Here is a 20,431-nt window from a genome sequence, read left to right as displayed (position 1 = left end):
TATATATATATATATATATATATATATATATATAGATTTCAGAGAGGAAGTGAGTGGGAGAGATAGGAACGTCAAGGATGAGTCATTGATCTGCTGCCTCCTGCACACCCCCTACTGGGGATCGAGCCTGCAATCTGGGCATGTGCCCTGATGGGGAATCAAACCCATGACCTCTTGGTTGATAGATTTGATGCTCAACCACTGAGCCACACCAGCTGGGCTCCAAAGTTGTCTTTAAAGGGGCAGGGGGAAACCTAAAATAATCTCTTGCTTTTATTTATTTATTTATTTATTTATTTATTTATTTTATTTATTTATTTTTATTTTTAATTTTTCACTTGCTTTTATTGTGAGTTTACTATTTTTATGGAGCACAGGACAACATCAAAAATAATAGCTAGTTTTTTGTTTTTTTTTTCAGAGTTTCCCTTCATGGGTTACTGTACTAAATGTTTCATAGAAGTTACCTGAAGTTGTCCTCTCCAATGTCCGGTTAGCACAGGGCCTGGCAGTCCGGAGTCTTTTGTAGTCTTGGTTGTGGAATGAATGAATGAAAGAATGAGGCATACCTGTTATAGAGGGAAAGAATTTGAGGCACAGAGATTGTGTAACTTGTCCAAAATCAACACGGATTAGGTGATGAAATTATATTCTAACCTGCAAGCCAGCCCCAGAACCGGATTTCTTAAGCACAAATTCTAGAGAAAGACAACCCAAAACATTCATTACCCTCCACTGCAGGCCTGCATAAGATAGGCTGCTTTCGTTAAATCTCACACAGTAAGCAGTATCTGGCCAGGCATTTCAAGTAAAACAAACACATTTTGTTTTGTGATTTGGTAGATTGTTAAATTGATTTTTCACTCAGGATAATGGCTGCTTCTCAGTTTGCTGTGTGCCATTTATAGCTCTGTTGTGAGGGCATCAGTATTGATTGTCTAGGATGTGTACTTGGGATAAGATATCCTGTGGGTGCTCAGTCAACATTATGCAATGAAGATGATTTGAATCCTTGAACAGCCAGTCTTTTGGTTCACTCCCCAATTACTAACTAGAAGAATGTAATGTGTCACAGGTAAATGGTATCTGTGGCACTTTATCCCCAAGGGGTTGTGCTAATATCATGTTAGTCATGGACAATCCCAGGAAGGATTAGGAAATATGTCGCATCCATTTTGGCATGTCAACAGTATGTCTGAAATCAAACCCATACCATCACCAACCTGCTTCTGCGTGGTGACTGGTATGAACAGCCTCCCAGTCACCAGACTTGGAAGGGCAGGATCATCTTCAGTTCTTCCTTCTTTCTCCCATGAACTATTGTCCTTTCTATCACCAAAAACTCTTTAATCCCCCAAACGTGACCTAATCCCAACACCTCAGCTATGTAGCATTTATATAAACTGGAATTAATGCACACTCTTGCCTTTGCAATCTATTCTTTACTCTTCAGCCAGTCACACTAAAACAAAACAAAACACACACACACACACACACACACACAAACACACAAACAAACAAAAAAACCACAAAAAACAAAAACCTGACAGAGTGTAAACCCAATTTTAAAGAAAATCCCAAACTCAAAGACAAAGTTTGAGTTTGCCACAGTCTATGTAAAACACCAATATGCAAATTAAAAATCAACATGCATTCTTGTGTAACACATCTCAAACTTTAATATATTTACTTAAACTTCCATCATATGTTTACCTTAAATGTCATTCAAAGCCTAGTTACTAAAGTGTTAGTGTTCTCAAATACTTTAAGATATTTCTACACCACAGCTGTCAGATATAATTTAAATGCAATGATTTAATAATAAAGTAGTTCTCTAGCGCTAAAAGAACTAAATGCAGTGTGCATGTACTTGCATAAGATAGGACCTAAAATTAGTGATCACCAACAGAAAGAATGTTATTTATTCCCTGATCACCAGTAAAATGAATAGGCCAATGGCCAGGAGGAGGCCCATGGCTGATCCCATCCTGGGAAACCAGAGAAGTTGGTGAGCATTTGTTCTAGTGTCCAAGAGCACATTCTTTAAGTTCTCTTGCCATCTAAATCCAGTAAAGAAGGGGGGCGAGGGAGGGAGAGAATAAGAGAGAAAGTAAGGAGGAGACAGATGAGCAGATGGACAGGGATCCGTCAGGGAAAGAATTGCCCGCCTAGCCACACCCCGGTTTCCCAGGCAACGCGGTAAACAGAACTTGAGCTCCTTTTCCTCTGTGAACTCCATAGGTGTCAGGTGGTAGGGAGAAAGCAGTAGGGAGTGAAGATGTGCTCTTTCGTGAGAGTGGGGTCCCCCAAAGGGTCAGAGCCCCGGACGAAATTGGGAACTTCCTTTGAGACAGGTAGAGGTTACCCCTTAGAGTTGAGTGCTTTTGGAGGCACGGGGGTGTCTGAGGGGACGTCTCCTCTGAGCATGGGAGCCGGATTAACCCACAAAGGAAAGGATGATTTAGGAGAGAGGAGGGTGCTCTGGAGAACAGTATCTCCCACAGAGTGTGGGCTCAGAGTAGGATTAGGAAAAGCAGATTCCCAGTGGAGGGAGAGACCCTTGGAGAGTGACAAATACGAGGAGAGGACGGCATCATCAGAAACAAAATGTCCATTGAACTTGAACAAAGGGCTTGGATTTAGATTAAAAAGACAGGATCTTTCGAGGACCCCCATGGAGAGGAGTAATTTAGGAGTCACCAGGGTCTCAGCCTCACAGGAAACAAGACCTCCCCTGGGTATGTTGCCAGAAAATGAGTGTCTTCTGGTAAAGGGGTCTGGAAGGAGGACACGGGATCCCTTGGGTATGGTGTGTGGAAGCCCACAGGCTCCGGGGAGCAGGAGAGACCCTGTGGCTGGTGCCCCTGAAGGGTTTGGGGCCTCCGTGGACAAACAGCAGGCTTTGGGTGTGGCACCTAGCCAGGAACTGGGAAAAGAGCCCTCCTGTGTGGTGGTGAAGCCCAGTGCAGAGATGACGTATCCTGTGGAAGTGGACATTGGGCTGCCCCAACCAGAGGAGCCAGATGCAGTGGGGAATACAGAGCTCCCAATAGGCTTGGTGATAGAACCTTCTGAGTGCCAGTTTGCCCAACAACCCGAAGAGGAAATGGAGGCTGAAAACTTTAAACCTGGAGTGGAACCTCCAGATCGCATCAGACCCATCTACACTGGGAAATTTTTTGATCGAATGCCGTGCTATCCAGGCGTAAGTCTTTTTTTTTTTTTTTTTTTTTTTTTCTAGTATTTTCCCTGGGAACTAGGTATGGCCATATCTTCATAGAGGTGATAAACCGACGATACTTGTTTGGGTTTGTGGAGTTAAACTGCCAACATTTCATTGGGATTCTGATATTCCTTGTCCCATTGGACTCTTTCCAGCTGTTACTTTGTCCAGTCTCCTCTGATTCTCTGCCTTCCTTTCTAGATGTCAGCTTTGTTTTTTTCTGTGCACACACAGTAGTTCCTCTTGATTTTTACTTTTCTCCTGTGACCTTTATTTCATTCCTTAGTCTGCATCTCTCAATCCTCTCATTGAGATACATGTTGTATTTTTTTTAAAAAAATATATATTTTTATTGATTTCAGAGAGGAAGGGAGATGGGGAGAGAGACAGAAGCATCAATAATGAGAGAGAATCATTGATCGGCTGCCTCCTGCACGCCCCACACTGGGGATCGAACCTGTTACCCACCTGAGCATGTGACCTTGGCCATATTCGAACCTGGGACCCTTCAGTCCTTAGGCTGGCGTTGTATACACTGAGCCAAACCAGTTAGGGACATTTTATATTCTAATATTCATGTTTCTTTTTCCATTTACATGCAACCCCCTTTTTTGGTCAACAGCTTGCATTACTTTTCATTTTTTTCTTTGATGAGAGGGAGAGAGAGAGAGAGAGAGAGAGAGAGAGAGAGAGAGGTATTGTTCCCCTTATTTATGCATTCATTGATTGATTCTTGAATTGAGCTTCCCAGCCAGCACCTTCTTTTGGATTTTTTAGGTAAACAATCATATTGATGCTTTTATCTTTTTTTCTTTAGTATATATGCCTCTCATTTATATTTTCTATATCATTGCATAAGGCTTTTTTCTTGACTTTAATGGGAATAATTCTAATGCTTCATTATTGAGTACTATTTTTGCTGAATATTTTGATATGTCAAATTAAGGACACCTATATCTACTCTCAGTTTGCTAAGAATGTTTAAAAATCAGAAATAGACCTTGAGCTATGAAAATGTTTTCCATTGGTTGAAATACATCTTTCCAGATTGAAATGTTTCATTTTCTAACAGCAAACAATCTTCATATTTCTGGCCTAAGCCCTACTTGGTCATGATATAGGAAGAAAGAAGGAAAGGTTTAAAGAAAGGCTAACCAATTATAGTGCCTACAATAAAGAGACAGTATGTTAGGCACTGTGGCTACAAAACTGAAAAATGATAAGGTGTCTACTTTCTAGGAACTTAGAGTTTAGAGCTACTCAAGACCAATAGACAAATGATTTTATAATATGGTAAAAGTCATGTAAAATAAATGCCTTCTTTTTCTTTCCTGTTCTATACTAAGGATATTTGAGAAATGGGTAGAAGCAAATGAGTCACCCAGTAAATCTTGTGAGAACTTGCTAGTTATGTAAGCCCTGGTACTGAAAATTCTTATTTTGTATGAATTTGTAAAGATCCAATCTCTGCAGAATTCTGAGAATGGGTGATTGCATAATGGGTTCAGGGCCTTCTGGGCAGAAAGAAATTGATACTATCGCATCTTTTCCTGAGATATTCGGAATTAGGAATATCTATGGGTAAGACACAGTGATCTTGGCTAATGCCCAGTGGGAAGATGGAACCATAATATTAAACCACACTGAGTTTAGAGAGTAGAAGGTGACATGATTATGATTGTTGGCTCTTCAGCAACCAAGACTAGTATTTTTATTTTTTTATTTTTTTATTTTATTGATTTTTTTACAGAGAGGACGGGAGAGAGATAGAGAGCTAGAAATGTCGATGAGAGAGAAACATCAACCAGCTGCCTCTTGCACACCCCCTACTGGGGATGTGCCCGCAACCAACGTACATGCCCCTGGCCAGAATTGAACCTGGGACCTTTCAGTCCGCAGACCTACGCTCTATTACTGAGCCAAACCGGTTTCGGCAAGACTGGTTTTTATTAACCTTCCTAAGTTGACTTAAATCTTGAAAACCAACTGTGTAAGAATTAAAATAGGTCACTGAAAGCTGTAATATCGGGGAATGGTGAGGACATAGTCATGTGAGATGACACTGGTATGGTTAGGAACTGAGCAAGGAAGTGGATGAGCAAGGAATAAGTCAGTGCAGTGGGAATTTGGTTACATACAGAAGCCTGAACAGATAAGTGAATATGTTGAGGACAATAGGAGCCAGATTTCTCACTCATAGAGGAAAAAAAACCCTATAAATATGAGGATAGAAATAATTCTGTATTGGGTAATAATTGGAGGTACTGGTGGAAAGTGATGCAATACCTATACTTATACCTATGTCTCTGTATCTGTCTTTCTGTGTGTCCATGTCAAAATCCATATCTATGTATTTACACACATTTAACTAAACAATATAGAATTGTTACAGATGCTAGTGTGTGGGGGCCTGTATGTGTGTGTGTGTGTGTGTGTGTGTGTGTGTGTGTGTGTATATATATATATATATATATATATATATATATATATATATATATACATTTCCTAATTCTATCTTCTCAGAGGACCTAAAATAATGTTTATCTAATAATAATGAGCACACCAAAATACAGATCTTAATTTCTAAATATCGTTCTATTGAAAGTGTTAAGGTAAAAACATTCAAGTCTGTAAAGAACTTTTGTGAGTTTATTTGAGCCAAACTATCGACAATTGCCAGGAAGCTGAATCTCTATAGATTGGGATAATGCTCCAGAGAAGGGCAGCTTTTCATCTATTTTTATACATTGTAATCAAGGAGGAGACATAGGTGGGTTACAAGAAATCCATTGATGGTAGATTAGAGAGGCAGGAGAAAGCAAGTGTGTGGGGGGGGCGGTGTTTCATAGTAGGTGAGAGAAACCTCTGGGATTGGATAAAGAGTAAAATGATAGACACATACTTTTACTTGGGTTGGTACAGAATAGTTAACAGTCAACAATTAACATGATAGCAATAACAGTGAAGAAATTTGTGGTATCTGTCCTGGCACCCAGGGCATTTGGTTGTGCCCTGAGGGGTCTGGTAAAAAGGGAAGTTGCTCTGACATTTAGGTGATATGTTATTTGACTTTGTCAGGGAAGATACAGGCCTAGGAGGTGACTACCCACCATAATTGCTTTTAGTTAAAGTTTAATTTCAGACCATCCTTTGTGGTTACTTTAGGTCTTTGAGTTTGCAAGACCACCATACAGGCCTTCCCTGAGCTTATCAGATTAGCATGTGGCCCCTTTTGTCCATAAAAAGAATCAGGACTCTCTGGAGCAATGGCTGACTAGGGCCAGTGCAGTGTGATTTGAACTTGAAAACACCTTTGAGAGCCAAAGAGAAAATTTTTTATAAAGGACAGTATTGGGATAACTGGTGATATTTGAATGGGGTCGTTACAGAATTTCCTGATTTCTGAGGTTTTTTAGTAGTTTTTTTTTTTTTTTTTTTTTTTTTTTTTAAAGATAATAAACCAGTCCAGCTGGTGATTCAGTGGCTGAGCATCAACTAGGAGGTCATGGTTTGATTCCTCGGTTGCAGGTTCAATCCCCAAAGGGGAAGCGTGTAGGAGGCAGCTGATCAATGATTCTCTCTCATCATTGATGCTTCTATCTCTCCTCTCTCTTCTTTCCTCTGTGAAATCAATACAAATATATTTAAAAACATAAATAAAGGTAACAAGCCACAAGGAAAAATAAAACAGAAGAGGAGACAACAGTTAAGAAATTTCAATAAATGTTAGAAAATAGGAAGATGGAGATATGGCAACTGATTTTCCAGAGCAGGAAAACAATGAAGTTTGAGGGGAATCAGGTGGTAATTTCCACCAGAAATGGTCCAGTTTTCCTGGAACAATCTCTGAGAAGCTCAGCCTTTGGGAGAAGGTATAGTGAAGCTTGGATCTGAAAATCAAAGGATTGAAAGTTCATATTCAGTGTAGTTCGGTTTCCAGGTCTCCTTTCCATCCTATGCTCCCTCAACTCCCTACCTCTCTGCACTGGCTTCCACTCCCTTCCTCCAAAACTGCAGATTTATTTTCCCAGAGTGGTTATTGGCCTCAAAGACACCAAGCCCAAAATAATACAGGGGGCAGCTCCAGGGTGAAAATGGGGCTTTAAAAGTAAAGTGTACTTGTATTGCCGTTTCCCTAGCTTCCTCTCCCAAAGGCCTCTGGAGGGCCAGCAGCCAGGAGTAAAGCCAGCCCTCTCCCCCGTAGACAGTGCATACAGAGGCAGTAGAATATCCTGCTTCAGAGTAGACTTTGGAAGCCATCCTGCTTGAGTTCAGATATCAGCCAATATATTCTAAATACTACCATATTTAGGGGAGGAAAGAAGTCACATACCATGGGACAAAATTCAGGACTGCATCCGACTTCTCAACAGCAAGACCATCTTTTATTTTACTGTTATTTTTGGAAATATGTTTTTGTTGATTTCAGAGAGAGGAAGGGAGAGGGAGAGAAAGATAAAAACGTTGATGAGAGAGAAACATTGATTGGCTGCTCCTGAATACCCCCTGCCGGGGACCGAGCCTGTGGCCTGGGCATATGCCCTGACCTGGAATTGAACAGGTGCATAGAACAACGCTCAACCAACTGAACCACACCAGACAGGCAAAGGCCATCTCTTAAAGGACGTTGGCATAATGCCTTCAACATTCAGAAAGAAAATTGCGTATTTGCTGCCTTGTAATCTATACCAAGTCATACTATTATATTAACCAATGTAAGAGTAAAATAATTTTCAAGGATGTAAGGAATCGTAATTGGCTTTTTATGTATTATAATGGGTAAAGAATTTTCTTCAGGGAAATGGGGGAGTAAATCCAAAGGAGGAATAAATGAGAGGATGGGCAATCTAACTGAAGAAAGGCAAAGGAAAAATGCCCAGGCCAAGATCTCTGCACCAGACTTAAAGAGCACCCAGATGAGATCCAAGACATAACTGTCAGCTGCTTTGAAATGATAAAAGGGAAATAGATAAGCGGTGCATTGCTAGGAACGAACAGTTATAATCTTTGCCTTGGGCAAAGAAAGAAAGATAAAATCCAAATTTGAATCTAGTGAACCCTGGGCTTTCACTGAAGGAGCTGGCCCCTGGGTGTTATATACCAAAAGTTAGGGTGTTGGCAGAAATATACCCCCACACAAACACACCTATATGCTTGGAATTACCTAACATTTGATCTTGAGTTTAGCTTGAACATAGCCATGTTCGCATTGTACTGATATGAACTCTGACAAGATTATTACTGAACGTTGATTCCCTTAGCTTTTCACAGAGCTCACGTGATTGGACTACAATGCGATCGCTATATATACTTAGAATTTAATGTTTATATTATATATTAAGATTGCTTTAGATTTGCAGTTTGTTCTTACCTTTTCCCTCAATTGTGTTAAGTAACTGAAAGTAACTTTTGTAGCATTAGAAGCATAGGTAATTTTGAAATAAATTTCATTCTTCAGAATTTTACCCCCCAAGCCCTTCTTACCTTTCCTTACCCCTCACCCTCCATTTCCCCCACAATGATTAACTGTGAGGCTTTTGTTGTTGTTGTTGTTGTTTTTAGGCAGGGAAAGTTATTCCGATTGGAGACAGAGTTGCAGCCTGCTTGACTGAAAAACTTCCAAGGGTGAGCATTTTCAATACGCATTTGTGTTTATATTTTTTACCTTGAACGTGAGCATTAGAAGACAGACAACTGTCAACATTCCTTGTGCAGATTGTTCAAAGTTAATGTATTGGATTTATTGTATTTTGGAGTCTATCGTATTTTGAGGGCTTCTGTAGATTTTATCCAAGGAAGTGAAAATTCTAGTTCTATGATTTCCAGCTTTATAAAAAGCCAAAGAAGGGATTCCATTTATTTCAAAAGGAAATATGTATGGTATGCTTTCTAACCTGGGTACTTCTTAAATGTAACTTTTAAAATAAATTGTTTATTTCCATTAAAAAAAAACAAATCTCAGGAAATTTTATTATTTGGAGCATATAGTAAGCCATGTGCTTACTATATGCATGCAATGAAAGGGTTCATTGATTGGGTATAGATCAGCAATTTTCAACCTTTTTCTTTTCATATCATGGTGAGACAGGCCAGTAAGCCAGGACAAGTGGAACTAGAGAAACTGAGACAAGAAAATTAAAGAAGGCCAAACAGTTTGGGCAGCTTGCAAGAAATTTTTATCTTCCCCAACCAAGGGCACTTGAGAGCAAATGCTTAATACCTTTCCTCCCTAATAAGATAATACATAGCTTAAGTCACCTTGGAACTGCTAAGGCAGGTGATGGGGGGGGGGGGGGGGATAAGGGAGAAGGAGAAAAGGGGTAGTTTTATCTCACTCACTGAACAAGGAAGTCAGCAGTCTTGGGATTTTTCAACATAAAATTACAAGATATTCTCATAAATTCTGGGAAAGCCATGACAAAGTAATCTAGTCTGTGCCCATGATATCCGGCAGTGGAACCTTGAAATCTGTAGACCAAGAAGTATAAAACTCTAAACCTCCACCAAGCAGGACACCCATATTAGCTGGGCGCTCACTTGTGGTTTATGCCAAGTACATTTTTAATAAATTTCCTTGCCTAGCTTGCTTAATAAATTTGCTTGCTTTGCTTCCTTAATACATTCAATATTACAATACCACTGTCCACTATCACTCGTTTGAAATCTTTCCTACGAGATTGATAAAAACTGAGGAGGGGACAGCCGCCTTCCTTGGACTCAGGAGGCTGTCCAATAACAGCTTTTCTGGGTCCAATAACAATGGCACACATAAACTAAGAACTAAAATTCTGTGGCACACCAAACAAATATATTTTTGCCGACCTGAAAAAAAAAATAGGTCTAAGTTTGGTTCAGCCATTCCAGATGGCTATTGTGTTGGCTGTTGTCATTTAAAAAATTTTTTTTTAAATTAAATTATTATCTGTCTTCCCCCGCCCCCCATACATGCCCTCCCTCCCCATTGTCTCCCCCCGCCCCCCATACATGCCCTCCCTCCCCAGAGTTTTGTGTCCATTGGTTGTACTTATATGCTGTTGTCATTTTTTATTTGACAATCTAAGGGAAAAGAAGTCAGTGTCCCTGACTAAATAGTCAGGTATTGCATGTTTCAAAAGTACTTGTAGCACACTGGTTGAAAAATCTCTGATATAATTTAGTCCTAATATTTTAAAAACTGTACTTGATAATTTTATTTTCTTGCCTCACTATTTGTAGCCAATTACTCCACCCGAGGCAAAAAAATTTTACAACTTCAGATATCCACCTGCTGGAGCCGAAAGAGTATTTTATGGCAGAGCAAATGACCCTCAAATTGCACAGTATTTGACTCATGGAATAAGATCTAAACTTTCACAACCGGTAACTTCTTTTTCTTTCCCCCCCCTGTATATTACTACTGACTTAGCAAGATGAAAATTCACAAATGAGGTATTAATGAAACCATCAGTTCCACTCTCCTTTCCACCCTACATTTTGAGCACTGAAAAAAAAAAAAAAAAAAAAATCTGGCAACTCTCCTGTCTTTCCCCTTACTTTCTTCTTCCCCTTCCCAGGTGGAAAAATTAATGGTTAAAGTTAGAACCTTGATATTCTTTCCTCAAATATATATATAATTGATTTTGTACAGAGAGGAAGGGAGAGAGATAGAGAGTTAGAAACATCAATGAGAGAGAGTCATCAATCAGCTGCCTCTTGCACACCCCCTACTGGGGATATGCCCTCAACCAAGGTACATGCCCTTGACCGGAATCGAACCCGGGCCCCTCAGTCCCCAAGCCGACGCTTTATCCACTGAGCCAAACCGGTTTCGGCTCTTTCCTCAAATATTAAAAGCCAAGTTGCACTCCATATTCTGACAGTAATAAGGAATGCTGTCAGGCTTTATAGGGAACAACAAAGGCTGGGTGATAATTGCCTAGAGGTACTACAAAGTGCTTAGATATTTGTCCATTCATTGAATGGACAATCTAGATTCAGAAAAAACATTTGTTGAATTCATGTGCTTCTTTTGTTTGGCATTCCCATTTTTTTCTGGAATATTGGAGTCAAGTAACCTGGGAGCTCCTCTCATAAGTCTTTTAACCCCACTGAAATCTTTTAACCCCTTTGAAAGTTCATGTTTAGGTATGTTTAAGCTTCATACAGTTCTCTTACAGTTCCTTTGAAAGTGAGCAAAGCAGTGATGAAGAATTGTTTTTCTACAATCATATTTACTTTCTCTAGCTATTGATTTAGAGTGTCAGCTTTTTTTTTTTTTTTAATATTTTATTGATTTTTGTACAGAGTGGAAGGGAGAGAGATAGAGAGTTCGAAACATCAATGAGAGAGAGTCATCGATCAGCTGCCTCTTGCACAACCCCCACTGGGGATATGCCCGCAACCAAGGTACATGCCCTTGACCGGAATCGAACCCGGGACCCTTCAGTCCCCAAGCTGACGCTCTATCCATTGAGCCAAACCGGTCCCGGCTAGAGTGTCAGCTTTTAGATGCTTGCTTCTTTTGTTCTTACCTCTGTGCTTTGTATGATTTCTTTAGGCAGGCGTATTGATAAACCCACAGCCTATTACAACATTCCAACAGAAAATTAAAGATAACAAGGAATCAATATATTTCAGTAATCAACGAGCACCATTAGGAAAATCTCATGATCAATCACCAGGATTACCTAAAGGCCTGGATGTACTCAATACGACATTTGGAACAAAAGTCATCAGAGGTAGTAAATAAAATAAGGGATGGGAGGGGTGGCAAATAATTCTCAGAAAATGGCATTAAATATCCCATTATTACATTGTTTGGTGGTGGTGGTGGTACCAATGATGACTGAAGAATGAGAGATGGGATCATACCAACAAAGCTACTCTCAGTCCCAGAAACCTTAGAGTTTATGTATGCCAGGCAGAAAAAGTTCAGGTTTTGAAGTGGAGATTCGGTGAGCATAGCAGAGATGATGTAAAGACAGGAAAGAGAGTCCTGGCTGGGTATCTCAGTTGGTTAGAGTGTCATCCCCATATGCTAAGGACCAAGGTTGCAAATTCCATCTGGTCAGGGCACATACAAGAAGCAGCCAATAAATAATTATATATATATATATATAAAAAAAAGACAGGAAAGTTGGCATTGGGACCAGCAGTGTAGGCTGCAATCCCTTCTCCCTATACGTCCATTTGTGGCTGTTTTTCTTTTTCTTTTTCTTTGCAATACCCCTGATGTGTTCATACGTCTGAACTCTTTACGAAACTCTTCCATAAAGTAGGTCAAGCAACAAATAAAGCTCCTGGCCATTGGTAAACACTGACATATCCTTCTGCACATGCAGATCCCCAGTGTCTACCACATATTAACAAACATAGGCAGTGTATAGAACAGACTTGTCTTCTCATTTTGAGAGGGAGTGGAGCACATATTTCAACAAACAACGATGTATAATTGAATTGATCAAGGCCATTATTTCTTCTGAAGCCCCAGCTTCCTGCCCTGTTGTCAAGCACCTTTCTTTACATGTTTCACACATTTATCTTCTACTATCTTTTTCAGGTTTCTACCCTCTTTCGAGTCTTTACAGGAGACCTCAAATTCCATCTTTGTCCTGCAGAGAAATTCAGTTCTCTTTGTCTTTCTGTACCCATTAAGGCTCTGTTCCAGGACTTTTTTCACCAAAAAGCCCATCAGATTTCTTTCATTAACATAGTAACATCCACACTGGATATAAATTATGCCACTCCCTTGGAATGCAAAATATTCAGTTGTGTTTTATTGTATCAGATCTTAAGTTAAAATTTGAAATACGGAAAATGTATTTTAGAACTGATAAAATATCTTTTTTTAAAATAGAATTAAAAATTTTATTTATGTAGGCATGACATTACAGTATTACAGTAATGATATCATAAGTGCTGTCTAGGACTAGCTCATTTAATAAGAAAAGTACTGTCTAGGTGTACCTCACTTAAATATATCATGTTCCAAAATGTGTATATGTGTGTTAATAAGTATAGCGGTTCATCTAGTAGAAAGAAGAACATGCGAAGAAAAAGTATTATTTTGATATGACCACCCTCTGGTACTCTTTTTGTTGTTGTTGTTAATCCTCACCTGAGGATATTTTTCCATTAATTTTTAGGTAGAGTGGAAGAGAGAGAGAAAGACAGAGAGAAACATCAATGTGAAAGAAGCACATCTAGCCCTAACCGGTTTGTCTCAGTGGATAGAGCATTGGCCTGCAGACTCAGGGGTCCCAGGTTCAATTTCAGTCAAGGGCATATACTCTGGTTGCGGTTATATCCCTAGTAGGCGGTGTGCAGGAGGCAGTTGATTGATGTTTCTCTCTCATCGATGTTTCTAACTCTCTCTCCCTCTCCCTTCCTCTCTTTGGAAAATAAATAAAATACATTTTAAAAAGAGAAGCACATCTGTTGGTTGCCTCCTGCATATACCCTGACCCAAGCCCTGGCTGGGGAGGAGCCTACAATCAAGCGCTTGATCAGAATCGAACCCCAGACCCTTTAGTCCACAGGCCAATGCTGTATACACTGAGCCAAACCTGGCTAGGGCTGGTATTCTTAACTGTTTGTTTACAGACCTCAGTTCTAGCAGAAAGTCCAAAAGAAAGAAAACATGTTGTTAGGCTAAAGGGGAAGAGTGAAATTATAAATAGATTTATATCTTATAATTATTATAATATATAATTAATTACATATTAATATTAATTGTATGATAGATATATCAATGGTTATATATTTAGTTAATATATTTATTATAATTATATATTCAACCAAACAGGGGAATGACTGGCGGAATGACCAGTCGCTATGACACGCACTGACCATCAGGGGGCAGATGCTCAACACAGGAGCTGCCCTCTGATGGTCAGTGCGCTCTCACAGGGGGAGCACCGCTTAGCCAGAAGGCACAGGCTGGGCTGAGGGAGCCCCTGCAGTGCACAAATTTTGTGCACCGTGCCTCTAGTTATTATATTAGTATATATTATTATTATTAGTCTATGTTGTTATGTTGAAAGAATGAAATTGTAAGTGGAATTATATTTTAAAATCATTATGTAAAATAATGAAAACAAAATGATTCACTATTGTGGGCCACCACTCCTGAGAAAACAGGTACTAAACAAACAAGTTATAGCTATGGTTTGGGATCAGTAGGAAGAATAATTTCTTTCTGATTCCAGTGATTTCCCTGGCTCTTTTGGCTACTTTGAAGATGGATATTCAGATCTAAACAGACTCAGGGTGTATGTTCCAGTCTACAGCTGCCAAAATTTGCACCAAGGCTTCCTCACAGGGCATCAGGGTTTTTTAAACGGATTTGTGTTTCAAATTTACTTAGATCATTCTGAGAAGTCTGGAGCAAACGAAAATCAAAATGGTCTGGAGAATCTCAGAATTGGGAATTTAACTGGGCTTGGAATATGGCTCAGAACAACCTAAATGTTTAACTGGTATAGAGTTTTGATGTTCTTCAGACTTCAAGGAGTGAGCCAGGTCAAATGAGGGTTCCTAAAACAGTAAAATCTAGACGATGTCCCATCAATCTTGATAAATCTTCATTTATATTGGCTTTATGTTCTTCTAGGGTGGCCATGTGGCTTATGCATTCAGCTTACCTTTGTCATTTGTTCTACTTAATTTAAATATAAATAGATATTTAAAAATTATATATTTTTATTGATTTCAGAGAGAAAGGGAGAGGGAGAGCTAGAAACATCAATGATGGGAGAGAATCATTGATTGGCTGCCTCTTGCACCCGCACCCTGAGGTTGTGACTGGAATCAAACCCGGGACCCTTCAGTCCCCAGGCTGACACTCTATCCACTGAGCCAAACCAACTAGGGCTATAAATAGATTTTTAAAATACCTTAAAACTGATGTGATTAATTCTTTCTTCAGATATATCTGCTCGAGATGTGGTGAATCCACCGAAACCCTTTCATGAAGTATTTAAAGAAGGAGAAGAAGGGCATGACCTATATGTTGTTTCTCACAATGATTATTATGTGGGTAAGTGTCTCCCAGTATAAAATAGGCCTGCCAATATGGGACTATTATATTTGTGAAGAGGAATAAAAGAGACAATGTGCATAAAGTCAAGTGCCTGGCATATCATGGGTGATCAATAAATAATAACATTTAAAAAAATAAGGTCATCAACCCCCATAGCTGGGACCACATGTCCTTACACATTTTGTATATAAAATGTAGAAATGTACGTATCATTAAAATGAAAAGACAGGTAAGAGAGATTAAATGGTAGATAGTGTTATTTCATTTTTGTAGTTTTAGGCTTTAAAATACTGTTCTTTTTTAAAATGTCAGGATTATTCTAAGTGCTTAGCTTTATGTGAGGAATATTGATTGGGTAATGGTTAAGTGAACAACTTCTGAATCAGATATATCTGGTTCAAATTACAGCTTTTCTTTTAGACCTTGGTTATTTTAATTGTCCTATTAACATCTAGTCCCTTAAATGGGGAAAATAATATTGTGAGGATTAAGTGAGTGCTTGCTAAAGGCTTAGCATAGTGCCTGGAATATGGTAAAAGCTCAATAGGTATTAGTATTAAGTCATTTTGATTAATCGTAACATATTACTAGAATTATTCTACAGCACTGCTGAAAGGCATTAGATGCTTATAGTGCTATAAAACACAAATTAATTGTTAATGTGTTGATGTTAAGTAGAACCTTGATATGATAGAGGGTGGAGAATTAGACTCTGATATATGTCCCGAGAAAGTTGCTGAATTGTGAATGATTCATGAACTCAACTTCCATTAGCTAGAAGCAAGACTCTCCCTTGATTGCATCTCAAGGCACCCCTCTCCCTTGCTCCTTCTTCATTTTTTTACTTTTTCTCCTCCACCATCTTACTCCCTGTCTGTGCTCTTCCTTCTAAACTTTTATCATAGCTGAGACTTGTATCCTATGCTCATTGTTCCACTGTCTGAAATCTGCCATTCTCTTCTTTCATGATCAATATCTGCTGGTTCCCTACACTCTCTAATAGGATCCTAGTCTTGAGATTTGTCTCTGCCTTGCCATTCATACTGTCACTGCTGCCACCGGCTTGGTCACCATGTTCCTTCTCTATCTTGACTTCTCTATCTCTACCCCCTCTACTTTCTGACTCTCTCCCTCTCTTTCTTCCTTTCCTCCTCCTTCCCTCCCTTTCTTTCTTGTGAAAATATTTTATTTACTTTTTGGGAAAAGTTTAGCATCTCTCACATAATCTCCAATGCCTTTTAGTTGTATTTTTAAAAAAACTGTATGAATGAATGTATACAGACAGCCTACAGTGAGGTATCTTAGATGCATTTAGCAATTGGAGGTAAATGAATGTAGATTTAAAAAATGTATTTTGAAGTACTTAATTTCATTGCTTATTTTTACAGATGTTTCATTGGCCTCTTGAAAAGTCATGAAACCCAATCTTTTAAATATTGCCCTTATTTTTTTCATAATGAAATTATTTCCATTTTTATTGTAAAAATACATAATATCGTGTATAATTTACATCTAAAAAATGATGAAAAAGTAAATGAGACCTTTAAATCTCATTCACCAGAGATGCCTACAGTTTTTATATTAAACATCTTTCTAATCCACTGTTCATTGAGCTATCCTTAGTAAAATGTGATCTTATTCTCAATGCTTTTGGGGAACCTGCTATACACATTGAACATTTTTATTAACTTAATATGTCAAGGACACTGTTCAGTAGGTACACATCTACAACTTGTTTTAAATACACTTAATTTAAATCATTACTAAAATAATAGATATTTCTTTTATAAATTGCAAGCTACAGAGAAATACATAAAGTACAATGAAAATCTTCCACAGCTCCCAATCTTGCACAGATGATACTCTCATAGCTGTATTTGCTCATTCATATATGAGTATATGTGTGTGTTTTGCTCTGTATAAATGTTTTTTCCTATTTGCTTCCTTCCCTGTTGTATGAAATATCTTGGTTATCTTTTCATGTGCATTTCAATATTATGTTTTTCAATATTAAAAAATATTGTTTATTTATCTTTGTGACTATGATCTATTTCCTTAGAATATACATTCCTATATTTCTGAGCATCAAAAATTTTCACTCTTAGAGCCAAACTGGTCTCCTGAATAGCTTCCCCAATTTGCCCTCACACCCACAGAATATGAGAATTTTCACTTCCCCACATCTTCCCATATAATGAGTTTGCCAATCTTTTTTTTTTTTTTTTAATACTGACCCAATTTTTCCATTGATTTTTAGTGAGAGTGGAAGAGAGAGGGGAAAACAGAGAGAAATATCTATGCGAGAGAAACACATTGATTGGTTGCCTTCTGCAGGAGCCCCGGACCAGGGCCTGGGCCCGGGAGGAGCCTGTAACCAAGGCACATATTCTTGACTGGAATCAAACCAGGCCAACGCTCAATCCACTGACCCAAACTGGCTAGGGCCATTCTTCTTTATTATTACTTAACTAAAAGACCAATTATAATTTCACATGATTGTTTTTCTTTATTTGGGTTACTAGCGAGTCTGAATATCTTCTCTCCATTTTATCTTAACCTTTGAGCTAATCTCTAGTTTCAGTCTTACTTTCTAATCTAGAAATAGAAACTAATGCTACATTTTTTGACTTGAAAAGAAAAAAACCACAGTATAGATCTTAAATATAAAGACCTCCCTGTTGTGTTCTCAGCTCCCAACCACCCTTTGAATGTTTCTAATATGAGATAAATGATTTTAGTGAACTGTGAGGGTTTCAGTGTTCTGATTATGTCACTAAATCTCAGTGAAAGCAAGTACAGAACACCAACCTCTCTGATCTTAACATGATGGTAAGGACTCCTGGGACCCCAAAGCATCACCCAACCTCCCTGATCTTCAGGATTTCTGTAATGTTAATTGGGTCTGCACTTTTCATCATTTCCCTACATACATTCCAAATATTAACACAAGGAACTCTTGTCCCACCAGTCTCCTACTTCACATGGGAGAATGCTTCTGTCATCTGTTGCCAAATATGTGCAGGTCTCTGCACTGTTACAGTTTCATTCTTTGTTCCACTCTCATTTTCAATGTCAATGAGAACATAATGTGCTCTTCCAGATAAGGTTATTTGTATTGCAGAAGTCAGAAGTCTCCCCTTTCTTTTCACAGGAGAAGCAAAGAACCGAAAGTATAACCCGTCAACTTTCCATAGGTTTAACCTGTTTGGGCTCTCAACACCACATTTTAATGATGGACGAACCATTGCACAAAGTTTATATTGGCTCCACGAATTACAAATGTAAGTTTAATTATATTGTATCCTGGGACAAGTGTTAGATATATGACCTTTGGAGAGAGAGAGAGAGAGAGAGAGAGAGAGAGAGAGAGAGAGAGAGAGACAGACAGAGAGAGAGAGAGAGACAGAGAGACACAGAAAGATATTTGTTATTTCACTTATTTATGCACTCATTGGTTGCTTCTTACATGTGCCCTGACTGGGTATAGAACCCAAAACCTTGTTGATCAGGACAATTCTCTAATCAACTGAACTAGGGTTGATTTATTTTTTGAAGAGGTAATACAATGATATGTTTCAGACATAAAATTAATAGAAAAGTTGTAGTGGTGTATCTTCCAAACTGACCAGTTCCCCCATAAATAATCATGATAATTTGTGTGTGTGTGTGTGTGTGTGTGTGTGTGTGTGTGTGTATGTGTAAGTATATATATCACTCTAAAATTACTTGGTGATTTTACAAGCAAATATAAAGCCATGTATGAATGTTTTTGGTCTATGGGGTTAACCCTATTGATATTTCTTAAAGATAATAGGTTGTTTTTTGTTATTATATTTTTATTTATTTCAGAGAGGAAGGGAAAGGGAGAGAAAGAAATATCAATGATGAGAGAGAACATTGATTGGCTGCCTCCTGCATGCCCCCTACTGAGGATCAAGCCCACAACCCACGCATGTGCCCTTGACTGGAATGGAATGTGGGACCATTCAGTCTAGAGGCCGACACTCTGTCCACTGAGCCAAACTAGCTAGGACTAGATAATGGGTTTTCAAATCTCTACAAAGATAACCATGTCACTTATAATTAACCAGTCCTTTATGATTCATCTTGGATTAATAGTTATTTGGGCCCAAATGATGTGGCTTGGTGATTGAATATTGACTTAAGCATCAGGAGGTCATGGTTAGATTCCTGGTCAGGGCACATGCCCAGGTTTCAGGTTTGGTCACCAGTGGGGAGCGAGCAGGAGGCAGCCGATCAATGATTCTCTCTCATCATTGATGTTTCTCTCTCCCTCTTCCATCCTTTTTGAATATATTTTATTGATTTTTTACAGAGAGGAAGGGAGAGAGATAGAGAGCTAGAAACGTCGATGAGAGAGAAACATCGACCAGTTGCCTCTTGCACACCCCCTACCAGGGATGTGCCCGCAACCAAGGTACATGCCCTTAACCGGAATTGAACCTGGGACCTTTCAGTCCGCAGACCGACGCTCTACCACTGAGCCAAACTGGTTTCGGCTCTTCCATCCTTTTTGAAATAAATAAAAATATATTAAAACACACACACACACAAAACACACATCTAGGGCAGTGGTCGCAAACTCATTAGTCAACAGAGTCAAATATCAACAGTTCAACGACTGAAATTTCTTTTGAGAGCCAAATTTTTAAAACTTAAACTTCTTCTAATGCCACTTCTCCAAAATAGACTTGTCCAGGCCGAGGTATTTTGTGGAAGAGCCACACTCAAGGGGCCAAAGAGCTGCATGTGGCTCTCAAGCCGCAGTTTGTTAACCTCGGACCTAGGGCAATATTATATGTGAATTATGTCTCAGTACAAAATAATTGAATTTATAAAAGCAGGCAATAAACAGGGTACATTTGTCTCCAACTTATCTCTATCCAAGAGGAAACATTGTTTATAGAACAATGTTTTATTTGATCATAATTTTTGTATTTTGAAACTTAATTGGAAATTGTTGCTAAAATAATAGAGCATTTATTCCTTCAGTTTGTTGGATTTTTATTTATTTATTATTTTTTTATTTAATATATTTTATTGATTTTACACAGAGAGGAATTGAGAGGGATAGTTAGAAATGTCGATGAGAGAGAAACATCGACCAGCTGCCTCTTGCACACCCCCCACTGGGGATGTGCCCGCAACCAAGTTACATGCCCTTGACC

General features: G+C 38.8%; 1 protein-coding gene across 1 annotated transcript in view; it reads left to right on the top strand.

The window, feature by feature from the left end:
* The first annotated feature begins 1,521 nt into the window (after positions 1–1,521).
* EFHB (EF-hand domain family member B) overlaps positions 1,522–20,431 on the top strand; it is a 39,547-nt gene continuing 20,637 nt past the window's right edge. The window contains exons 1-6 of the mRNA XM_084902967.1: positions 1,522–3,205; positions 8,786–8,848; positions 10,439–10,582; positions 11,760–11,940; positions 15,129–15,239; positions 18,394–18,523. Of these exons, the coding sequence (XP_084759093.1) occupies positions 2,279–3,205; positions 8,786–8,848; positions 10,439–10,582; positions 11,760–11,940; positions 15,129–15,239; positions 18,394–18,523 (1,556 nt within the window). The 5' untranslated portion in view covers positions 1,522–2,278. The remainder of the gene's footprint in view (positions 3,206–8,785; positions 8,849–10,438; positions 10,583–11,759; positions 11,941–15,128; positions 15,240–18,393; positions 18,524–20,431) is intronic.

This window comes from Pipistrellus hanaki (assembly GCF_964339955.1).
Source record: "Pipistrellus hanaki genome assembly, chromosome: 13".
NCBI classification, from domain to species: Eukaryota; Metazoa; Chordata; class Mammalia; order Chiroptera; family Vespertilionidae; genus Pipistrellus; species Pipistrellus hanaki.
This window is presented reverse-complemented; position numbering and strand designations above follow the sequence as displayed.